We start from the raw sequence: 21,514 nt of genomic DNA, 5'->3' as shown, positions 1-21,514 counted from the left end.
ATAAGACATTACCAGACGCATTTTGACTTCAACATCATATTACCAAAGTACAGCTTTATGTGTTGGAGACTAATGGGTTAAAATCCACTTTTGATTATTTACGGTCATTCTTTCAATAACAAAGGAAAAAATCTCTACGCATTTAATAGGACTTAAAATGTTTTCAATTTAAGAATTGGTTTATTTGTGCTAGTCTTTAGTAATCTTCATAGATGCATTTTTATTTCATCAACAATCATCTCAGACACACCTTCTAACAAGATTGACTTAAAATATTACGACAGGAAACTATGCCTTCAGGAGCATGTTTATTGTGTTTGAGATGATACATCAGGTGCTCTCTGAGCTACAAAGGGTAAAAGGAAATCCTCTCATTACAAACTGACAAAGGTAAAAGGTAAAACATTTTTCACAACAGCATGAACCACATACTCAGAAATAGATCTGGGTTTAATACAAATGACATAATTCCTAGTCATCTACAGCTACTTTTATAACTTCATACAGATAATGAATTAGGCTAAAATGCACTATAATATTTGGTAGACTTCAGGACCAGTATCCTTAGTACATCACAAAATACATTTTGATATCCCAAAGAAGCAAGACTTGCAAGTAGGCGTTTTAAACATAACTAATCTACAGCTACAAAGTTCTACTCTTGATAGCATTTACCTTTTTGGGGAGTCTCCCAGGCTCCAAAGGATAAAAGCAGAGTAGAATCAGTATAACATATACACAGAAGTCCGTATTGTAAAGGCTATAAAGATTTGCAGCACAGTGAGAAGATGCCTTCTGCTCCTTCACACTGCATACAAATTATGTGAATTATGTTGCGTATCTCTTGGTCCACTGTCTGGCTATCCTGTCGTGTTCTGCTCTGTTGGTCAAATACTGAGTGGCTATGCTTCCAACCAGAGGATCCGCTGGAAAAGTGGAAAGAACATTAAAAGCTATTTTGTGGTATCTTCTTCAAGGTAGAGTTCTAATATTCTATTAAAATGAAATGCTTACTTTTCAGCAGTATCTTCATATATAATAGCTAGATTTTCAAAAGAAAAAATTTAAAGTAACATGATCATATGTATATTTTAATATTCAAGTTAGGAAAGCCCCCTTCAGCAAAACAACAACAACAACAACAACGAATTTTGAGCTATACATAAAATAGTTAGATTTGACTTTTATGAAAGATACAGGTTTTAATATACAAAACTATTTTATAATTTTGGCCTTTCATTCAACAATGGAAGTATACTAGGAGGTTATATTTCTGCTTATGAATAGTTCAAAATGGTAATTTTAAGTAAAACCCCAGTCTTATGATACCATGCTATTTCAAATACAATGCTTCCTTCATTCTGTGCCTGATATGACTCTAATCACTATCCATATTTCCACTTGAAACCTTACTTGCCATTTTGTTTTAAGTAGAATTCTGAACTAGAGAGTGAACCTGATATAAATTTTATTTTGATGTTTAAAAGAAAAAAATATGTACATATGGTACAATATTTGAATTGTACCAAACCATAGCCAGTAAAAAAACTCTCTTCCTTCCTGACTCCAACTACTCAGAAGTTTCTTTCTTTCCCTGGCAAACAACTTTTACCCATTTACAACATTACTTTCCAGAGTTCTTACATGCATTGACAACCATTTAGAATATTATATTGTATATATGTATTTTTTCCAGTGCCTTTTATACTTAATATATCTTAAAGATATTTCCCTATGAGTTCATATAGAGTTGTCATTCTTTTAAAAAGTTACATCAATTAATGGGCATTGAGGTTGTTTCCAATACTCTAATAAATGATACAACAATGAATATCCATCCGTCTCTATCTATTGCATATGTATCTCTACCAAGCACAAGGTAACAACAGTAACAGTTTTCAGTGACTTATCAAATATTCAGAAAAAGTAAGTCAACTTAAAAAAAAAAGGTCACATAGCAAAACAAAATGTGTGAAATTTCAAGTCTAAACATCATTTTATCAAGTCAGCTACTCAAGTTTCTGAAGTTCATATGTGGCAGCATTTTTTAAAGTTATGAATTATACACAAATGATTTTATCTGAGTTTATATAATCATAATCTAGTTCAATTCTCATTGGCTATCATTTTAATATTCATTACTACTACACCTAATATAACTAATTAATTCAAAAAGGAAGGGAGAACAAGAAGCCCTCTATTATTAAAGTAGTTGCCTAAAAGCATATCGCAGAATGGAAGGAGCAGGAAAAGGAGGCGCTGGTTTCAGAGACATTGGTTTACTCTTGTTAGAAGTGGTCTGCGCACCTAAATAGTTTTAAAAGTAGAGATTCCATTAATGATGGTGACAAAATAATTAGAGAGTGGTATGCCATTAACAAATTAAATGAAGGTATTGAGAAACTTTTGGCCTAGTCTACTTCAAATGGCACTGGTAATTTCCTTACAAACTGTTTTACGGAGATCTTTCTGTCAATAACATTTACCTCTCAATCTACATTTAAAGCTAACTAAAAAAAAAAAAAAAAAAAAAAGCACTGGTTTTTGTGTTAATAAAGATTTGCTTACCAGGGTTGCAGTCTGTCAAAAGGGAACAAATAGACAGCAAAACTTTTGAAATAGTCAAAGCGGGACTCCAGTTGTCTTTAAGGATGTCCAGACAGATGACTCCCTGACTGTTGATGTTGCAGTGATAAATTCTGGTGCGGAAAGTAACCTAAGCACAGTCACATTAAAAACAGAAGGAAAATGAATGCTATATTACCAACTAAAACACTAGAAAAAAATGAAGGGTAATATATCATAGAAGATACTAAATTATCTGACTGGAGCTAACTTTAGATTAGGTTTAATAACAGAATTAAATGGTTTTGACTCAGTTGAAATTTTTATTTTTACCCTGTATAGAAAGAACTAAAGTAAGGAATTGATCAGTTATACTTAAATAACTGATACAGTAATTCTATCTATGTGTGTGGGTACGTGTGTTTGCATACACACCCACATCATATACAACTGTGTGTGTACACACACATACAGAAAGACAGAAAGTGAGGAAGAGAAATGTTTTGGTGCCAAAGGTAAGAGGAACTGATGAAGATCTTTTTTAAAACATAAAAGTGACATCACTTTCTTAGTAGAAAAGATCAGTATCAATTCAGCTAATTTTCTACCAAACGTTAGAAAATACTGGAGGATTTAGAAGGTTGGTAAAATCATTTACACTACCTGCCTTTCTGTTTCTTAGCCTTTTATTTCTACAGCTGGTTCACTGTCTTGTTAGACTAAAATATTAAAATAAAATAAGCAAGGTTTTTAGCTACTGGATAAAGGAAACTAATATATCACTGAAATGTGTGAGAGAAGAAGATAAATCATAAGAACAAACACTGCCAAGTCTCAAAACAATCACAAACACTAATTGGATAGTTAATTCATAATTGGAGTTGCCGAGAAAAAAAACAATTTCTGATCATTTGAAACTAGCAGTGTACTGTGGGCACAAAAGTGGAATCTGGGAAGAAAATATTAAATGCTCTCAAAAGTGTCTTTCTGAAAAGAATGCATGATGGGGAGGGGGTGGGGGAGCACCACACTAGTTTAGTGGGGGAGGAAGAGAGAATGCCCTTCCAGAACTGCTCTGACCAATACAGCATATACTAGCTACATGTGCATATACAGCTCTTAAATTGTGGCAAAGTGAATTGAAACAAACTGAAAGTGTTGTAAAATAAATACCAGATTTCAAAGAGTTAGTACCAAAAAGAAAACGTGTAAGATTTCATTAACAATACTCTTACATTGATTACATGTTGAAATGACAATATTCTGAATATGTTGGGTTAACTAATATAGTACTAAAATTCTGGTTTTTACGTTTTATGTAGCTCTTAGGACATTTAAAATGATACATGTAGATTTTACTATATTTCCATTAATGCTGTTCTAGAATATAGAAATAATTTATGTTCAGATCAGACATTACTACTCAATACATATGTGATTTACAAATACATTTTCAGTTATAACTACTGAACAGAGTAGCATTCATGAACGGATTTCTATTAAATATTTATTATCCTTCAAGAAGCTCAACATTTTTTCCAAACTTCAAAAAGATTTAGCACTGTAGAGAAATAATTGTTCCAAATACCAAGATCATACCAGAAATCATTTTTCACTTGTCCAACTACAGATCTTAATAACGGTTAATACTGTATATCTTAGCAACAGAGCGAACTAACACTAAAGAATTAGAAATTTAATATATGGCAATTTCAGCAAAAAACTAACATGCTAAATTTATAATCATTATATTAATCAAAATTATTGGCAAATCATATACAGTACTATATACTGTGAAATTCTTATATCAGTCAATTTCCATTTTCCATTAGAAGGTGTCAGAAAAACTTAAGAGTCTTTTTCTTCAATTAATCTTCCCCATATGCAAAAATAATTTCAAGATCTTACATTCTGATGGGACCACACGGTTAAAGCACTTTAAACACTAACAGCTGTAACTGAGAGTAAACAGTGTCTGCGGTTTGGGGTAAATACCACTATATGGAACTCTTGCTACCTTGTTAGATGATTCATTACTGAGAAATAACCCTCTTTTATTCACAAAATAAATCTGTTTATGTGCACATACACACATACACACAGGCTACATAAATTTTAAATGGTATAAATTGCAACATAAACTTTATAAAGTATAGAGAACAAAAGTTACCATGTTGGAAAGAAAAACATTTCACCGTAGTTAAGGGCTATGGACTTGAAAATATACTTTCCTCTAGAATGTCAGATATCTCTGTAACAAGAGCATAATAATGCTCATGCTTAATTCCAGTGGTTTTTACCTGCTGACTTGACCATTGTAGAAACAGAAGTTAGGGGAGGGAGCCATTCAAGTAACTGTTACGTTTAAACTTTGCAAAGCTGACGGTCATTACAAGGCACAACTCACCCAGTTCTCTGTTATCCATCTAATTCATACTTCAAATGAACTCAGAGCCAACAAAACTGAGGCATTCTGTTTCCATTACTACATCATACCCACAGAAGGAACAATATGAGTTTACTAAATATTATTCATTTCCCTCTTCTTGGCTATGAAGTTTTTGCTTATCTATAAAGATAAGGTATTCAGCACAAAATTCACATTATTAAACACTTATTTCTGGAAGCTGTCAGTTTTACTTTTTATCCTAATAAATATCTTCATTAATACCTTAATAGTTAATTAAGGTATTGTTAATTAAGGTATTAATGAAGGTTCATAGGATATTTTCCCTCATAAGCATAAAATTTACCTGCTGTACTGAGGTGCAAGGTATAGTTTTATTTACACTTAAGAATTAAACTCTTTCTGCTTATTACAAATTATTTGTGAAAAAAATAATAAATTACTTCCAGTTTTAAATTCTTTTAAAATTTTAAAATTCTTGATTACATGAAATTTTCCATATCAATCCATGAAAAGCAATGAAATCAAAATAATTGCATCAATACACATTTAAGTTTTAGAATAACCAATTAAATTTAGAGAAGGAGGATTAAATATTAAAGAATGCACTTCTAGCTTCTTACCTTTGGTGGCTTAAATGGATAATCTGATGAAAATGTGATATCCAGAAAAAACACACCACCTTCATATACAGAACCCGGTGGACCAAGTATAGTTGATCTCCATTCATAAATGTTATCTCCTTTAGGCCCAGCACTATTTAAAAGAAATTAAAAATCAGTATGTACATATATTAGCAATTCATGTTAATATCCTAAAACCAGGGAAGTGTTAAAGGTAAATTAGCAATCTAGAGCAATAAGAAGTGAAATAAGTATAAAAGAAATAAGCCCCAATGTGTTTGCATGTGCATGTGTGTAAGAACTTATTTGGAAATATTACAAACTTACAGAAGAAATGCAAGAAAAGTACAAAGAAAATCGGTATAACTTTACCCAGTTTCCATTAGCATTCTGCTCTGCCCTCTCTCCGAAACACACACCCCTCTTAACCTGCAAGCATGCATAGGGACGCTTTTTTCTCAGTCATTTGAAAGTTGCACGCTTTATGGCCTTTTCCCCATAAACACTTCAGCATGCATTTCCTAAAAATAATCTCCTATAAATCACAATACAGTTACAATTTCAGTAAATACATTAATACAATTCTTTAAACTGCCATTTGTATTATAATGTTGTCAACTGATTCTGTAATATCCTTTTAAAACATTAATTTTTCTCTGGATGCAGGACCCAGTCTTGGAACTATGTATTTCCTGTGTCTTTATTCTCCTTTAATATGGGTCCTTTCCGCCTTTCTTTAACTTTTGTAACATTAACTTTTTTTGCAGAATCTAGTCTTCTTTTTTTAAAAATGCTCATCATTTTGAGCTTTCCATGTTTCGTCATGATTTGATTCATGTAATGAATTTCTGGCTGAAATAGTATGTAAGTGATGTGTCCTTCTCATGGTATCACACTTGGACGCACACAGCATCTACCTGTACCTCATTGGTGATGTTAAGTTTCATCATCCAGACATAGTGCTATCCAATTTTCCTACTGTTTAGTTACTATTTTTTCCCTGCAACCAGTAAGCAATCTTTGGACAGACACTTTAAGACCAGGCAAATATCCTGCTTCTCATCAAAATTTCTTCCCAATATTAAGCATCCATTTGTGATTGCTATGGTTTGATTTGTCCCTGCTAAAACTCATGTTGAAATCTGACCCCCAAATGTGGCAATGTTGGGTCAGAGGGGTAGATCCCTCATGAATAAATTAATGCCCTCCCTCAGGGGTGAGTCCTCACTCTAGCAAAAATGAATTAGTTCCCAAGAGAACTCACTGTTAAAAAGGGTGGCTTTCCTTGGTTTCTCTTTCTTCCTTCCTCTCTTGCTTTGTGATCTCTTTGCATTTGATGCTTGCCTTTCCACAGCAAGCTGAAGCAGCCTGAGGCCCTCACTAGATGCAGACGCCCATCAGGTGAACCAAATAAACCTCTTTTCCCTATAACCTACTCAGTCTCAGGTATTCTGTTACAGCAATAAAATCATGATTTTCCAATTCTAGAACTTTCTCTACACTTAACAGTTACCCCTTGAGCCCTTTCTACTGCCTGTACGTATGTACAGAAGTAAGTATTATTGGTATGGTCTCATTTTTTCCCAATGCTTTGTAAGTCATTAATGCCTTTAATTATTTTGATGCCCAAATTATCGCAGGCTTGGCCAATGGAGAACCCTTTCAAAATGACTCCTATAGCCTTGCAACATGTGAGCTTTTTTTTTTTTTTTTTTTTTTTTTTTTTTTTTTTTTAAGCATTTCCTTCCTTTGGCATAAGGAATCCCATCCTTGGAATCAGCCATTTTTCCAAAGAGCCAGGGTTCCTTTCAATGGGCATGTTGTCAGAAAAACCAAGATCTGAGTCCTAGGTGCTACTAAGTCTCAGTTACATTTTGGTGCACTGTGCTTAACACCATTACTTTATAAAATACAAAGGACAGATAGTTCAAATAAAATCTAAACTCATAATTACTTGTCGGTAAGACGACTCATATGCCTTAAACTCTCCTCAAATATATTTTACTGCCAGTTGGTAGAAGAGCTTGGATTCCCACACCAAATTTTTAGTTCTTAAATGTGCTCTCTTCCCACTTATCATGCTGTTTGCCATAGGACAAAGTGTACATTTAACTATAGGACAAAGTGTACATTTAACTACTACAGCAGGATAGTAAATAACTTTTCCTATTGTCTCGGAGTAGACTAAGCAGAGAATCTATGGTAGTGTGATTACTTTGCTGTACCCAAAGATACCTAGCTTAGGGCAAGTGAGGGCTAAAATCCAGGTAGTTTTGGCTACCTGTCTGGAGTTAGGGGTCTCTTTTCATTCTCATAGATGTACCATCTGTTAGACAAACACGGGGCAAGATGGGAAGGCGTCAGGAAGGGATATGAGCAGCTGCAGAGCTGAGTCCACTGTAATTTAAACAAACCATATTAGAGGCTAACAGCTGATTGACACTCTCTCTGCCACTTTCACTGTCTTGAATCATCCATTTTTCCTTCTCTGGTGAGTGATGCCAATAAGAATCCAACAATGCCATTTCTCCCAACTTTATTATTATTTTTTTAAATCTCTATTTCTCTATCCCTTCCAGCTTCCATCTCAATCATCTTTCCTTTACAGCAAAACTCCTTGGAAATCTTATCTACACCTCCTATCTTCAGTTTCTCTCCTCTGTTATCACTTGAACTCATTCCAAACAGGCATTTCCTCCCACTGCTCCACTGAAACAGCTCTCATCCAAGGTCACCAGTGACCTCATCACTATACCTATTGATCATATCTCAGTCTTCACATTATTTGATTAGTCCAGCAACACCTGACACAGCCAATCACATCATCTTTGATACACTTTCTCTTTAATTCCCAGAATAACATACTTTGTTAGTTTTCCTACATTTTCTGGCCCCTTCTCACTCTCTATTCCTACTCCTTATCTCCCTAAACTTTAAATATCATCAGTCCTCCAGAGCTAAGACCTTACACCTCTTCTCTTTTCTACCTACCTGTACTGTTTTGGTTATCTTACGCAGTTTTATTGCTCCCAATAGCACCAATATGCTCTTAACTTCCACATCTGTAACTGCAGCCTAGATTGTTTTTGCTCTGCAAGACTATGTCAGGAGAAGACGACAGGCAATAGTTGTGGAGAAATTATTTGCAAAAGAACTATTATCAAAAATATACAATGAACAATTAAAACTCAAGAAAATGAACAACCTGATTATAAAACGGGCAAAATACCTAAACAGATTCCTCACACCAAAGATAAACAGATGGCAAGTAAGCATACGAAAACCTGTTCAACCTAATGTCATTAGGGAATTTCAAGTTAAAACAAGAAAAACATACCACTACACAACTATCAGAATGGCCAAAATCTAAAACACTAACAACAAATGCTGACGAAAATGTGGAGTAATAGGAACTCTCATCCGTTGCTAGTGGAGAATACAAAATGGTACAGGAAATGCAAAATATTTAGATTCATTTTTACGCATCTGGATGTCTACTTTGGAAGAGTGTTTGGCAATTTTCTTATAAACATAAACATATCTTACCATAAGATCCAGCAATCACACTCCTGGGTATTTACTCAAATGACTGAAAACTTATGTCCACTCAAAATCCTGCATGCAGATGTGAAAAGCAGTTTCATTCATAACTGCCAAATCTTGAAGGTGATCAAGATGCACTTCAGTAGGCGAATGGATATATAAACTGTGGTACCTCCAGACAACAAAATATTATTCAGTGCTAAAAAGAAATGAGCTATCAAGCCATGAAAAGACATGCATGAAACTTAAATGTATATTACTAAGGAGGAGAACCCAATATGAAAAGGCTACATACTGTACGACTCTATCTACATGACATTCTGGAGGCAAAACTACAGAAACAGTAAAAATATCAGTGGTTGCCAGGGGTTAGTGGGGTGGAAGGGATGAAGAGGCACAGCACGGAGGATCTTTAAAGTAGTGAAACTATTCAGTATGGTGTGACATGGCGGGTATGTCATTATGCATGTGTAACAATCCATAAAATGTACAACATCAAGAGTGAACCGTGATGAAAACTAGGGACTCTGCATGATAATGATATGTCAATGTAGGTTTATTGGTTGGAATGGAACAACTATACCACTGTAGTGTGGGACAATAATAGCAGGGTGATTGTGTGTGTGTGCAGGGGCAGAGAGACAAGGAGTTTTCACTCAATTTCGCTATGAACTTAAAACTGCCCAGAAAAAGCTATTAATTTAAAAAATACAAATAAAGTTTAGAACAAGCAAATATTTATATATTAAAATAAGAAGTCTGTGTTTCTCTAAGTACTGGTTTATAAAAGATTTACTAACTTTTATAAATGAGTATGTTCCAAAAATTTGTTTTGAAATCAGGTATTTTGGAACTTGAAACACATTCTGACCACAGAACTAAGGTGGTTTAAATCCTGGTCCACAAAATTTATTTAAACTATTTCTTCCGTAACATTAAATAAGGTACTGTATATCTGCAGTGAAAAATACTGAAAAGTATGATATATAGTTAGACATTTTAAAAATACATAACCCAGAGTGCCTTTAAATTGATCACTCTGGCTCTCAAAGTTCATGTAGTTGGCAGGTATTCACTCTGGCCTCTGATCTTTTCCTACTCTTTCAAACATATGTTTATAAACCAAGGAGAAAAGAGATGTAAAAATAAGGAAATTCTGGTCACAAAAGAATGAGAGGAAAAGAAAAAGATTATTCCTGGAGACTTAAAGGATGCTGAAATGACTAACAATTGACTAAGAAGGAACAGCACTGTAAAAGCGATGGCGAGGTGTCCTGTGCACAGAGAGGCACATGGCAAGTCCACCAATAGGCCAGATAAAAGGGAGGTAAGGATAAAAGAAAACCAAGGTAGAAAAGTGACCAGCGAGCATTTCACAGCAGATAGGAAAATGGAGACTCTCCTGGAAAGCAGAGGCAGAAGAAGCAGAACAAAGAAAATAAAACAAGGAATCTACCCCTGGCCTTAAGAGTGGGCACACCTTTTAGCAAAAGTGATTAAGAACTAGGTCTTGAAATGACTAGAAACTACAAACTGGGAGATAAGCAGGAAAGGAGTATTTCTGTGGCTATTACTAGATAATAAAAAGGACTAGCCAATGTTGGTGGTGTTAAATTAATGTGTGAAAGTCAGGTGTTCTCAATGATAACTGCACTGTTAACTTTCAGCACTCAACCATTTCCAGATATTTTTAAAATTCAAAATTTCTGAAAAGCAATAAGCATATACCTTAAACAGGTTAACGAAGATATTTAAATGCCACACAGACTATAGCAAACTTGTCCAACCTGCTTATTTTTGCTGTTATTGTTGTGCTGCTATTGTTTTGTTTTATGCTTTTAGCAGCCTAAAGCCATGGGTTTTTTTTTTTTTTTTTTTGAGACGGAGTCTCGCTCTGTCACCCAGGCTGGAGTGCAGTGGCGCGATCTCAGCTCACTGCAAGCTCCGCCTCCCGGGTTCACGCCATTCTCCTGCCTCAGCCTCCCGAGTAGCTGGGACTACAGGCGCCCACCACTTCGCCTGGCTAGTTTTTTGTATTTTTTTTTAGTAGAGAGGGGTTTCACCGTGTTAGCCAGGATGGTCTCGATCTCCTGACCTCGTGATCCGCCCGTCTCGGCCTCCCAAAGTGCTGGGATTACAGGCTTGAGCCACCGCGCCCGGCCAAGCCACAGTTTTTAGTTTCTGTCTCTAGTGATCAAAGAAAAAGAGGATGAGGACGGGGCTTTACTGGCCTAACCGGAAACAGAAACTTCAAGAACCTATGACTGTATTCTTTCCCCGGACACCCCTGCCAAGTATTTTAATTAATTCTTGACATCACCAACATCCTAACTAAATGGGAGAATTAGTTACACCTTAATGACTGTAATTTAAGCATTACATTTTCTTATAGGATGTGGCTGTGTCAGCCACCTTTCTTTTCTCAGCCTTAACAACTAGATAAGATTCACTCAGATTAATAATATGGCTAATGAAAGGAGGCATTTCAGCACCATGATTCAGTCATAATTAAGTTAAATCACGTAACTTTTACATTGTACCAAACTATATGGAAATACTTCAGTGATTCAGAAATGTATCTAGTGTCTGCAGGCTCTATACAAAATAATTTTATTTGGAAAACGTATTTTGACTTAAAACAGAGATACAAAATTCTAGATATGATGCCATACTGCATAAAAAAGAAGCAGTCTAGAAAACATAGAGAATAGTAATTATAAAACCAGCTCATGTATTCACTATAAACACATATTTAAAAAGAAATTACATACAAAAGGTTACTCCATTAGGTTGGACTAAGTATTTTAATAGTCATAAGAATTTGCACACATATTCTACTGCAAAAGTATACTTTAGAACTGGTATACTTAAAATGCGTAATATTGAAAATTAAAATCAATCACTATTAATATCACCAAAATAAGCAATAACTGTTCCTAATGTTGATATGACTTTTCCCACAATGAGATTATCAAGTTAGCATCTCAGTATGAGTAATGGGAGTAGGGGAGATTAGAAAGAGGAGCCCTTAAACTAGACCAATCTTTAGAAAAGACTGGAATGAGTTACGTAATTAAGATTATAAATAAGTTCATTTATAAGTAAGTTCATTACAAACATTTGTAGGTCAGTAAAACACATTTCAGGGATTAAGGTGCGACTCAATAAGCAGACCTGAGTTCTAAGAAGACTATTAATATGAACATATCCAACCTAGCATTGTTTAAAATAATGAAAAAACTGCATAAAACCATTATGTCTACCAATAAGGAAACAGATAATTACACAGCAATTAAAATGAATGACCTACATTTTTCAGCAAGAGATAGATCTCAAAAATAATGCTCAGTGAAAAAAGTTAAGTTGTAGGATTAAACACGTAATTGAATACCATTTATTCACATTTAAAAAAACATTAAAAAATCCCACATATTGTTTATGAATGCATACATACACACACAGTGAAAGTATGAAAACGTATATGGAAATCATGGACCAAACATACAGAATAGTTATTGCCTCTGGGCAGGAAGGAAAAAGAATGACATTGGGAAGAAAGTATGAAGAAACTTCAACTATATATAGTTTTACTTCCTTTAAAAAATATGTTCAAGCTAGAATATATGAAAGGATTATTGGATTATTACTCAAGTCTTACCTACTACTGTACGCTGAAACAAAAAAGGAAGTTTCAAAGTACACCAGAGTTCTATTTTACTATTAACATAACTAAAGAAATATATAACATTTTATGGAGTGCCCACTCTATGCCAGGTGCTTTATATCACATCTAACTCGATAGTAGTAATCCTGTTCAAGTATTTTTTATCACAATTTCATAGACGAGAAAACGAGCCAGAAAGGTTAAGTGACTTGCCTAGGGTCATATATGCAGAGCTAAGATTCTCTTCCAAAATGTCTTCATCACAAATTTTAAAGCAATAAATCCATACAAATATTTTTAATTACCCAGCGCCTGCCAAAATAAAATGTAAACAGATTCAGAAATAAAGGTATCTAATCACGTACTAAAGGTGATTCTGTAATGGCTTCTATTCTAGATAGACTTTTAAGTGCTTCATATAATTTGGACTATTAATCCTTTGTTACATCTCTGTTTTAAGTGTCCAAGAGTTCCTCTCAAACTTTAGGATTATATGTCTGAAGAGAATCCTGTTGAACAAGACAGCAGGTGACAAGATGAGTTTTGAGCCTTTTATGTTTAACACTTAGAATGTGGGGATGGAAGGAAAAACAAAATGATATAAAATTCAAGTTTTGAAAGAGTAGAAGAAAACCCACAAGGTATCACCTTCAAAACAAATATGGTCATTTGCATTAAAAATCTATATTATCATGTAACCCTTGCCTGAAACACCTTCAATAACTGTTCAGAAAATAGTGATCAGAGTACTGCCTTGCAAAGAAGTGGATTCTTTTCCTAAAATTTTTATTAAGCAGATTCTGATTCATAAGTTTTTGAACCATCCCTTATCAGCTTCACGTCTTTTACATAAATTATTACAAATGCGTGTGTAACTTCTTGGCCCTTTTGTAAATTACTGTGATGCATGCAAGTATGATTTTTGAAACCTAGTCTTCGTTTCATATATTGAGCGTATGGCAAATAAACATATTTTTTCTTTCTGTCCAGCCCTAACAACCTTATCACATGGTCTACAGAATAGTAGTATATTCATAGTCTTTTCTTTAAAGGAATTAGATTGAACACAAAAATAAAATAGCTGGGTGTGCATGCTATATACATATACATAAATTCAGTCTGCAAAACCATCTTCATTAAAGAATTAATAACTATTTCTAGCAGAAGTAAAAAAAAAATATTTATGGCATCGCCTAAGGGCTTCTATCTGCACAGATAATGCAATAATGCTTTACTGATCTAGTAATTACCATATAGTCTTTCTTCAAAACTGCTACTATAAAGCTTGCGCTTTGTCTATCTTAAGGCCTGTTATGACATTCATCATCCAAATGCAGTCAAATCTATTGTATATAATCAGAAGAAACGCTTTGTAAGAATTCTGGTACAAGTATTTTTCATTGCAAAGTACTGTACACTTATATAAACATAGGTGAAAACATTTCTAAAAGTAAAACCATACACAAGGTGAAATAATTAAAAACACACACACACATCCAAGTCCAGTCAGTTAAATAACATTGTAAATAACTACTATGGACCAAGCACTGGGATGCCAGAATAAACTGTGGGTATGGTGAAATTAAACATCAACATCTATAAGCATATTGTCTTTCACTAATACTGTGGTCACAATTTCACACTTAAATCCCTTGCTTTTTATATTTACATTGATTGTGGTGTATAATATCCGACTTAGCTAAAATACCTACACTCAAAAAGCTGCTCTGTCCAGAAGATCCTTGACTTCTCTGCTAATGATGACATAAAGAATATATTTATCCTGTGAAACTTCTCTACTCCCTCAGCTGAAATCTCCAGAAATCTCAACCCACCACTCTTTCTTCTCCTAATCGCCTCTATTCCCTCTCTCAGCTGAGTTCTATCTTCACTGCCCAAGAGAGGGAGAAAAGGTAATCTTAGCAATGAGTTGTTCATTTTAACAACCTTATCAAGGCGGTTGGGGCTTAGGAATATCCTTAGGATGCAGAACAAATTTAATTATATGAAGTACATCAAATGCTAAATGGGCATGTGTGAACTAGGCAGAGAATATAGGTGGCTTTTGTAACGTTTTTCTAAAGGAAAGCCATACCTCTATATTGCTTTCCAAACTTCAAAAGCTGTTTATAAGTGAACAGTTATTATTCCTGAGTGTTTTAGAAAGAATTATATTTATTTAGGTTGAAAGCATTTAGGAGTTCACAATTAGGGAAAGCTATAATACAGACAATTAGGGTGAGGGGAGTGGCTGGAGAAATAATATAGAAAAATAATTCTACTAACTAAAAGGGCAGATCTAGGTATGTGCTAGCAGTTCCAATGATTTTATCTTCCTACTCCTCTTCCCAAGAATGACCTCTTTTTGGTAAATGTGTGAATTCTTATGTAATCTCTATTACAACCAACCAGGAAATAGTATTGCTTATTAATCCATACTGTACCTTGTGAACCTATGAATTTCCTTTGAAATCAAAAAAAGTATTTAAGCTTTAACAATATACAAAATATAGTACTTGTCAGATTCAATAAAGGAAACAAATTCATTCATTCATCAAAGAGTGTCTACGATTTGGGGCTAGAAATCTATACAAGGAACTAAATACACAATGGAGATTTCAGCCTAGCTGAGGATATAGATCTTAATCAAATAAACTCACACACACAAAAAAACATAAAACAGAAAATGCTACAAAGGCAAGGTAATCTTTGTTGAATGCCAGGGAAATGTTAGAGAGGTAAGGGAAGAGTCAGAGGAAGCAATACTTAGATTACTTCAGATACCCCAGTGGGGGCTAATCAGGAGAAGGTGAAAGGAAAGGGCTGGGAAAGAGGAATTCATAGCATATGCAAATGCCCTGAGGCTATTAGGAACAAGTAGCAGGGTCTGGAAGGACAATGTGGCAGAAGCGAAGGGAACATGGGAAGTACAATGAAACAGGACCTGATGAGGAAAGCTGTAACCAACATCTAGGCAGGACCTTATAACGCTACATGAAAGATACTTGTCTTTATATTAAAAGCAATAGGCAGCTATCAAAAGATTTTAAGCAACAAAGGGGGAGTGTTAAACTAATATGGACATTTTGCAAAGCCTCCTCAGGTTGCTCTGTGGAAAATGGCCTGGAAGAGGCCTGGAGGAGCTGTGGGTGGACCACTGCAGTAATGTGGGTGAAAGGTGATGACAGGCTAGACTAAGGTGGTACCAGAGACAAAGAGGAGGGACTTGAGAGTTACTTAGGAGGCAAAAAATAAAAAAATTAAAAAATTAAAAAAATCAACCAGACTTACGTTTTGAAATAGGGCAAGTGAGGAAAAGGGGGTATCAAGAATAGCTTATGGTTTTCAGACTGTATGACTGAGATAATGTATATGACATTAACTAAGATATGGACGTTGAAAAAAAGTTGGTTTTGCACACACTGGGACTAAGAAGTTTAAGAGATATCCAAAAGATAAATACGTCAAAGAGACAGACAAATAAGATAAAGGGGACTGGTCCTACAGATATAAATTTGTGAGACTTTGATACACAGGTCCTTAATGTCCTGCAGGTGGGATGCACCAGACTAGGTAAAGAGTACAGAGTAAGAAGGCGAGATGATGCCTGAGATGAGACCACCACACCTAAGTCCCAATAACACATGTCAGACCTGTGACAGGTGTATAAAAGAGGAACAAAAAAGCAAATGGAAACAAAGCAGAGGAGAGATTAATTACATGAAGAAATATGGAAAGAAGCTGGGTTTGAAAAGTGTGTTAGAAACTAAAGAAGACGTCATCTAGTCATGTGGGGATCATACCAATAAACTGCAAAAACTATCTGCATGTGTATGCTGGCAATATGAACTAATTCTTTCTGTAAAAATACAGAAGGAAATACTAACAGTGGTTACCTCTAAGAAGGATGTGGTGCTCTGGAATGAAAAGGAAACCCAATTTTCACTGTATACTCTTTCCACTCTGAATAGTTTTCTGTGTAAGTTTTAATTTGAAAAATAAGAGGGACAGGGGCCCAGTAAGTCCAAATTGGGGTGATGACTGAAGCACTAAGAGTGTTGTAAAAGCACTACAGAAGAAAGTCTAAACCAGAAAGGATTTTAGGTAGGCAGAGTAATTTCTATAATATGCTTTTTTTATCAAACCCCAAACTGGCGATCTCTGACAACAGAGATTTTCCAATTCTGAAAAATCAGATTAATAAGAGCTTTGAGAAATCTTGGCTAAGATTACTTACCCTTCTTAGGTATCTTCCCTCCCCCACTCTTTGCATACTGTACAGTTTAAGGGCTCATTCAAAATTGAAGCCATTTTACCAATATATTGTAAATCTGAATTACAACTTAACCATATGTGACAGATCATCTTGTTTTCATTTTCTGCCTTTAACTTTAAGACAGGCTATGATTAGGTAAAATACAACTAACAGTTGATAAATGTGTCAAGCTTTAGTCCAGTTTATCATGAGGTTTAAACTAAGTACAGACTCCAAAAGCACCTGTTTGTCCATTAGTTTTTTTCTGTATGTTTTGCAGTTTGATATACGAGGGCAGGTACGGAAATGTATCTTCCACCAGGAAGTATTTGTGTTTTGTGCTACATTTTTGTTCAAAACCTTAATGCCTATACAGAATCCCTGACCTGCAAAAGACTCAAAATTCAATAAATGTATTTCCTGCTTATCTTTGGCTTTATGGAAGATCTTTTTCCTTGGTGGACAATGTAATTACAAAGCTTCATAATATAGTTGGCACATATGTGAGGTACTCAAGTGTTACTGATTCACTCTTCTAACATCTACTGATTACCTACCATGTACCAGGCACTAATGGGTACTGAAAATACAGTGATGAACAGAACCTACCAGGTCCTTGCCCTCACAGTGATTATGCAAATACTGAACTACACAAAATTATCCACATAAAATAATGCTGGATAAATACAAAGTCATTTAAATAAGCAGACTATATTCCAAACAGTGTATGAAAAATAGTACTTAACAAATTGTTGGTCTTTTTTTTTCCTGTCCCAACATATCCAAGGATATGTCTATATTCCCATCAGTTAACACTGGCTCACTAAAGTAATAAGGGAAGTGGGCGGGAGGGAACAGTGTGGAGAAAATCTCCCAGGTTATTCTAATAAGCAACCTTCTTAAGAGGTACTAAGTTAACTGATGTGGTTACTACATCTAAAACCATGGGTCCCAACCTTGGCTGCCAAATGTGATCACCTGTGGAGTTTAAAAACTTACCCAATACCAGCTCCCACCCCTAAGAGATTCTGATGTATTAGTCTGGGGCTTGGTCTGAGCTTACAGAGGCTTAAAAACTCCTCAGGTGATAAAATGCTCAGCCATGACTCAAAACAACTGGAGACGAGGAGAGCAGATATGCAGAAAGAATTGGAAAAAACAGAATGGAAACAAGAAAGTATTCCAATCCTCAGATATGACACAATTGCCTGGTCTCTGTAACTGTTACTCCTATTGTGCAGAAAGATGTAAGAAGCTATTATAACTTCTGCCAAAACTCATTAACATCTTTAGATTGTGGTGAATTTATTAAGGTAATAGCTGGGCTCAGCGAGGGGCATGCCAGCCTCCTTGGAAAACTTCCTCATCGCCACCTCAAAAGCTGTAATGATAATCAACATAATATAACAGCTTTTTAAAATTGATCAAATGAGAAAATGTCTCTACAATCTTCTTTCTCATACACAGCACAAGTACTTTTGCCTATACATTTGTCTTTAAAAAGTAGATTATGACAGTTTAAGATTCTCAGCTCTTGCTGCTGCATGCTTTCTTGCCATTTCCCTCCCTCTCTTTCTGTTTATAAAGCAGCAGACTTAAAAGCATAAACACAAGGTATGCTATTAGAGAAAGGTAAAATCTTATTTTAGTATCCTATGTAAACATTTAGTAAGTTCTCTGACTTTAAATTCTAACATTTAGAAAATTTTACATAATATGAAAATAAAATGTATTATTATTATTAATTCTAGAACATTAACCAGTGCACCACTGACATTATATGACTACTATGCCATAAAATACTCCTAGAACTGAACAGTTACTGGAGAGTACAGTAAGCTAAATCAGAAACTAGTGAGCAATTAAGACTTTTGAACATAGTGGTTACTATAAGAACCATTCACAGGGACTTTAGGAATTATGTTATCTATAAGCATACAAAATAGCAAAAGGTACATTAAGAAGATCAATACACTAATCTAGTGACATAAAAAATTAGATCGGCATAATAGGGGAATTATGTCACAAATCTTGAAATTACAAAAAGCAGTTTCTACACAGTAAGTTAAAACTGAATCTTCCTTAGATAAAGCCTTACAGAAAACACAATCTCCTGTTAAAGTAAACCTGCATTCTGTCACTTCTAGTATTCTCCATTACCACTAAACATTCTTTTTTTCCACTTCTATCCCTTATGATCGGGGTTTGCCCTGAAGTTGTCTTTGGCATCCTTCTTGCTATACACAGTGCCATAGATAATACAAACTATACCTATTTATCGCTTAGAGATTTCATCCTGTTTTATATAAACTACATATAATCAGTTTCTAAATCTTTAGTAGTAGCATTGTATATTTTGCACTATTCACTTTTTAAGTACTTATTGAACATTATACTTTTCCGACCAACCGTCACCTCAAACTCAACAAAATCAAAATTATCTTTAACATAAAACCTGGCCCTACCAAAGACCAGAAATTGTAGTACTTGGGAAAAATGTGGAGGGATAGTCATGCTCAAATACCACTAGGTCGGAGGAGAAATACAGCTTTTTAAAAATTCTTAGCCACATGTATCAAGAGTCATTTGATCAAGTAATCCCACATCCAAGAAGCTATCCTAGGACAAAAAACAGAGATGTGAATAAAAGTTTTTGTGTTAGGAGGCTCAAAGCAAAATAACAATAGGGAAACTCAAAATAGCTTAAATGTTCAACTAAATGATAATGGTTAAACCACTTACAGTTTTCAATCAATCATGATGTAGCCACTGAAAAAAAATTCAAGATTTTGAAGACTGTTAAATGACATGGAGAAATGGTCATGACAGATTAAGAGGGAAGAGTAGATCACAAAACTATATATACATAGCAGTAATCGTATTGTGTAAACAATTTGTATATGTGTATACAATATGTCTACGTGTATTTCCTTTTATATCCTCATTTCCATTTGCTTTCCAGTCTAAATTAGGATAGATATCACCATAATGTTTATAGTGAACAGTACTAGGGTCTGCTGAGATGACTCTCCACACATGTGGACAATCTAGTTGACTGGCATAACCATCATTCCTGACTCTTGAATTTATATGCTACTGGTAAGCATTCATTTTCTTATATTTATTCACATATAAGTATTTAGTAAAAAACAGAACATACCATGGATACAATGAAAAAATGCGTTCAGGTTAACTTGTGGCATCATGTTTGAACTCAAAAAGTTTCAGGTCTTGAAGCATTTCAGATTTCAGATCAGAGATGCTCAACCATTATACTTCTATTAAAAACAATTTTTTTTAAATGGCACTTTCATTTATTTTCCAGTTGTACAGGCATAAAACTTGACTTTTAAGCTTCCTTGCTCACCAGACATCCTGAAGGTTCTTCTGAATAATCTTTCTTATAACAATAGAGAGGAAGCAGTAAATTGTATTGAAAAGGCTTGGAAATCACACAAGATCTAAAATCTGGTTGCATTTTCCAGATGTGTGACGTCTAAATTACTCAACTTTTCTCCATTCGTATGTGATGGCACCTGCCTTTGGAGTTACAGTGAAGTTGACAGCTCCTACTACTATGTAATTTTCTTTATCACTACTTCCAACCCAGATACTTAGCACATTTGACCTGGGACTCAATTATGGATGTTTAGAAATGACAGGTCTTTAGATATCATTTACTATGGGTCCCTGGTTTTACAAATGAGGAAACTGAGGTCAGGTGCTTGCTCAAGGCTCCAGAGCTAATACGTGGCAGAACCTGAATTCTAACCTGTTCCATGACTTCCAGTTTGGCACTCTTTCACAGGCATCCTTAGAGAACTTCTCAGGACTTTGCTCATGCCATTCTTTCCTACCTCCCTGATGACTACTGACTCTTTCAATATTCTTTATCCGAATTCAATTAATAAATAGAAGGCCTTCCCTAATTCCAAAACGGACTTATCCCTCTTTTTGAACTCTAGTACAGATTGCTGTTTGGCTTTTTGACTAGGTCACATTGATGGAGGTCTAACCAGAAGAGCACAGCCGCTTAAAGTTAAATCAGAAAACATCAAACATGTAAATAGCCCCTGAAGGCACAGAATATTAACTGATGTTTCACAATACCCTTGAATTAACAAGGAAAGACTGAGCAACACTCAGCACATATTCTCTGATTCCTAAGACAGGCAAACATTAATTTTCAAACATCTGGAAAGCTTAGAATGACTGATGGGCATAAGGTAGACTTAAAAGATGTGACAATTAAATGCAATGTGATATCCTGAAACAAAAAGGACATTAGTGAAAAAAACTGGTATAAAGCCAGGAGTTTAGTTAATATTAATTTGCCAATATTAATTTCTTAGTTTTGACAAATACAGAAGGCTCCACAATTATATTCTCATTTCCACTTGCTTTCCAGTCTATGGTGATAGGTATCACCATAATGTTTATAGTCAACAGTACTAGGC

At 34.8% G+C, this 21,514-nt stretch overlaps 1 protein-coding gene across 2 annotated transcripts in view; it reads right to left on the bottom strand.

Annotated features, from left to right (window-relative positions):
• Positions 1-289: 289 nt before the first annotated feature.
• UBE2E3 (ubiquitin conjugating enzyme E2 E3) overlaps positions 290-21,514 on the bottom strand; it is an 83,150-nt gene continuing 61,925 nt past the window's right edge. For both annotated transcript variants that reach the window (XM_017884055.1, XM_017884054.1), the window contains exons 4-6: positions 5,596-5,728; positions 2,569-2,716; positions 290-926 (exon numbers count right to left, since the gene is read on the bottom strand). In XM_017884055.1, coding sequence (XP_017739544.1) covers positions 829-926; positions 2,569-2,716; positions 5,596-5,728 — 379 coding nt within the window. In that variant the 3' untranslated portion in view covers positions 290-828. The remainder of the gene's footprint in view (positions 927-2,568; positions 2,717-5,595; positions 5,729-21,514) is intronic.

This window comes from Rhinopithecus bieti, unplaced genomic scaffold (assembly GCF_001698545.2).
Source record: "Rhinopithecus bieti isolate Rb0 unplaced genomic scaffold, ASM169854v2 scaffold_13112, whole genome shotgun sequence".
In the NCBI taxonomy this organism is placed as follows: Eukaryota; Metazoa; Chordata; class Mammalia; order Primates; family Cercopithecidae; genus Rhinopithecus; species Rhinopithecus bieti.
This window is presented reverse-complemented; position numbering and strand designations above follow the sequence as displayed.